Here is a 2,500-nt window from a genome sequence, read left to right as displayed (position 1 = left end):
TTAGTTATTGATTATCATCAGCATAATAATCATGATTCGACTACACCGGCAGTTCCCCTACCCATGTTTTTTTTTTTTTTTTTTTTAAGGAGTAAAGAGTTCGGACCTTGTTCTAGAAACTTTTTTTTTTCTATCTTCCTTACCTAGTTTAAAGATTGGTAGGGTTCAAGATCTACGCATCTCTCTCTTATTTTTTTTTTTTTAATGAAGTCTTCGAAGATATATGATAAAGATTATTTGGTGACGTGCTAGACATACAAACGCTCATTGACATTTGAGAACGCTGAAAAATTGTCATGTGTGATGTGAGGTTTGTTATCGACGCTTCAAACCTGTCGTCATTAACAGACTTATTTTCCTTTTCTTGTCCTCTTTAAATAATTATTATGATTGTGTTTTTGATTCATGCAGAAAGTACGGTAATCAAAAGTAGTGTGGAGAGTGGAATATAATGGCTTGAGTAATGGTGTTATAAAAAAATAACGAAAAAAAGAAAAGAAATGCGTAATGCGTCATAGAGAAACGTAGTCTATGCGTTATACAGAATTATCTTCAAATAGTGAGTTAAATATTGAAGTCTGGCGTGAGAACGTGGGAATATTATTTTGCTTAGACCAGATAACATACGATTACAGGTACAGATCAACACATCCATTAACCAACATTCCCTAAAGAAATAATTATATATCAAACGTGTATTATATATATATATATATGTTTCCTTCATACATCTCGTAATGAGTATCACGTATTGATTAACTGCTATTCAGAGTAATAACAATACATGGGCAAGTGCTCAAGCTATCCAGTTCGACAGAGAACCAAGGACAAAATGACACAAAAAGAGATACAAAAAAGACCAAAAAAAGGCTTCCATTTTCTTGAAAAGACTTTGTTGAACATTTTGAAGACGACGTCGGCGAGTGTCGATGGTGGGAACCCTTTCTCGCTCAGTAGATCGCCACCTGAAGGTCCGCCGTTGAAAGACGACTTGTGAGTGTCACGATGAGGAGGAGGAGGAGGAGGAGGAGGAAGAGGAGGAGGAGGAGGAGGAGGAGGAGGACGAGGAGGAGGAGGAGGAGGAGGAGGAGGAGGAGGACGACGACGACGACGACGAGGACGAAGACGAGGAGGACGACGACGACGAGGAGGAGGAGGAAGAAGGATAGAAGAAAGAGGAAAAAGAGGAGGAACAAATATAGGAGGAAGTGGAGGATGTGGATGAAAGACTAGGAAGAAGAGGATGTAGGGGCTGTAGGTGAAACAGGATCAGGATTAAGAATCAGGAGGATGAGGACTCGAAGGCTTCAGTTGTCCCCTAGTGAAAGGGCCTCGACGATCCTGGGGTCAGCCTTAGAGCCCTCCTTGAACTCCTCGAGGGTGAGCTTCTCGTCGTGGTTCTTGTCCATCTGGGAGAAAATCTGGTCGACTCTCTTCTGCGGGGCGTTCTCGTCATCGGCTTCAGGTGCTTGACCCTGCCGAAGGAGAAAGCCCGGGAGATTAGGAGAGAGAAAAAAAGGGCGGAGAGGAAATGAAAAGAGAAAGAAAAACCAGGCAAACTACGTATTTGGGGAAAACGATAAGGAAAAAGAGAGAGAAAATTAAGATGAAACAAAAGAGTGAATTGTTATATTGAGATACGTAAACACCTGAGAACGAGAGAAAACAAAGGGAAGAAACCCTTGGACAGAAAATAAATAAACAGAGGGATAGATTAAAAAAAACAAAAAAATGAAAAAAGGGGTCCTCAAAAAGGGGAACCAATCCACAGAATCAAAAAGGGATCCCCCAAGCCTACGTAGAAGCATTTACGAACTTGAGCATCACATTTGAGTAGGATGAACTTGGGGCATTTAGTTGTCGCCAAGAGACAGCGCCTGTACGATTCGAGGGTCAGCTTTGGAACCCTCTTTGAACTCCTCAAGGGTAAGCTTTTCGTCGTTGTTTTTGTCCATTTGGGAGAAGATTTTATCCACTCTCTTCTCGGGGGTGTTCTCGTCTTCGGCCTCGGGTGCCTGTCCCTGGGTGGAAGGAGATACAAAAAGAAGCCTCAGACAAGAAAAAGAGATTCCTTTCGTTTGGGAAGGACACGAACGAAGGAGGAAACGGAGGGAAGAGAGGAAGGAAGCTGGAGAGATAAGGGGAGATAGGAGGAAAAGAGGAAGAGAAGAACAGTTGGAAATAAGAGAAAAACAGGAGAATGGATGGAAAGGGCATATAAAACGAAAAAGAGATTCCTTTCGTTTGGGAAGGACACGAACGAAGGAGGAAACGGAGGGAAGAGAGGAAGGAAGCTGGAGAGATAAGGGGAGATAGGAGGAAGAAAGGAAGAAAAGTTGGAAACAAGAGAGAAGGAGGAAGATGGAAAGGGCATATTAAATGAGGACATGAATGGATGGGGAAAGAAACGAAGGAAGAAGGGAATGGAACAAAAGGAAGTAATGAAAGAAGAGAGGAAAGGAAAAAAAAAATGGAAGGAGGGAAGAAGGAAAATAAGAGA

General features: G+C 42.0%; 1 protein-coding gene across 3 annotated transcripts in view; it reads right to left on the bottom strand.

The window, feature by feature from the left end:
- Positions 1-2,500, bottom strand: part of LOC122242161 (frequenin-1) — a 398,300-nt gene that overhangs the window by 525 nt on the left and 395,275 nt on the right. The window contains exons 7-8 of one of the 3 annotated variants that reach the window (XM_086551918.1): positions 1,817-2,021; positions 1-1,475 (exon numbers count right to left, since the gene is read on the bottom strand). The exon at positions 1-1,475 is cut by the window's left edge and continues 525 nt beyond it. In XM_086551918.1, coding sequence (XP_086408044.1) covers positions 1,854-2,021 — 168 coding nt within the window. In that variant the 3' untranslated portion in view covers positions 1-1,475; positions 1,817-1,853. The remainder of the gene's footprint in view (positions 1,476-1,816; positions 2,022-2,500) is intronic. The other 2 variants (XM_086551919.1, XM_086551920.1) reach the window with 2 other exon arrangements.

Source organism: Penaeus japonicus, unplaced genomic scaffold (assembly GCF_977035675.1).
Source record: "Penaeus japonicus unplaced genomic scaffold, GWHDUDI00000001_assembly GWHDUDI00000026, whole genome shotgun sequence".
NCBI classification, from domain to species: domain Eukaryota; kingdom Metazoa; phylum Arthropoda; class Malacostraca; order Decapoda; family Penaeidae; genus Penaeus; species Penaeus japonicus.
This window is presented reverse-complemented; position numbering and strand designations above follow the sequence as displayed.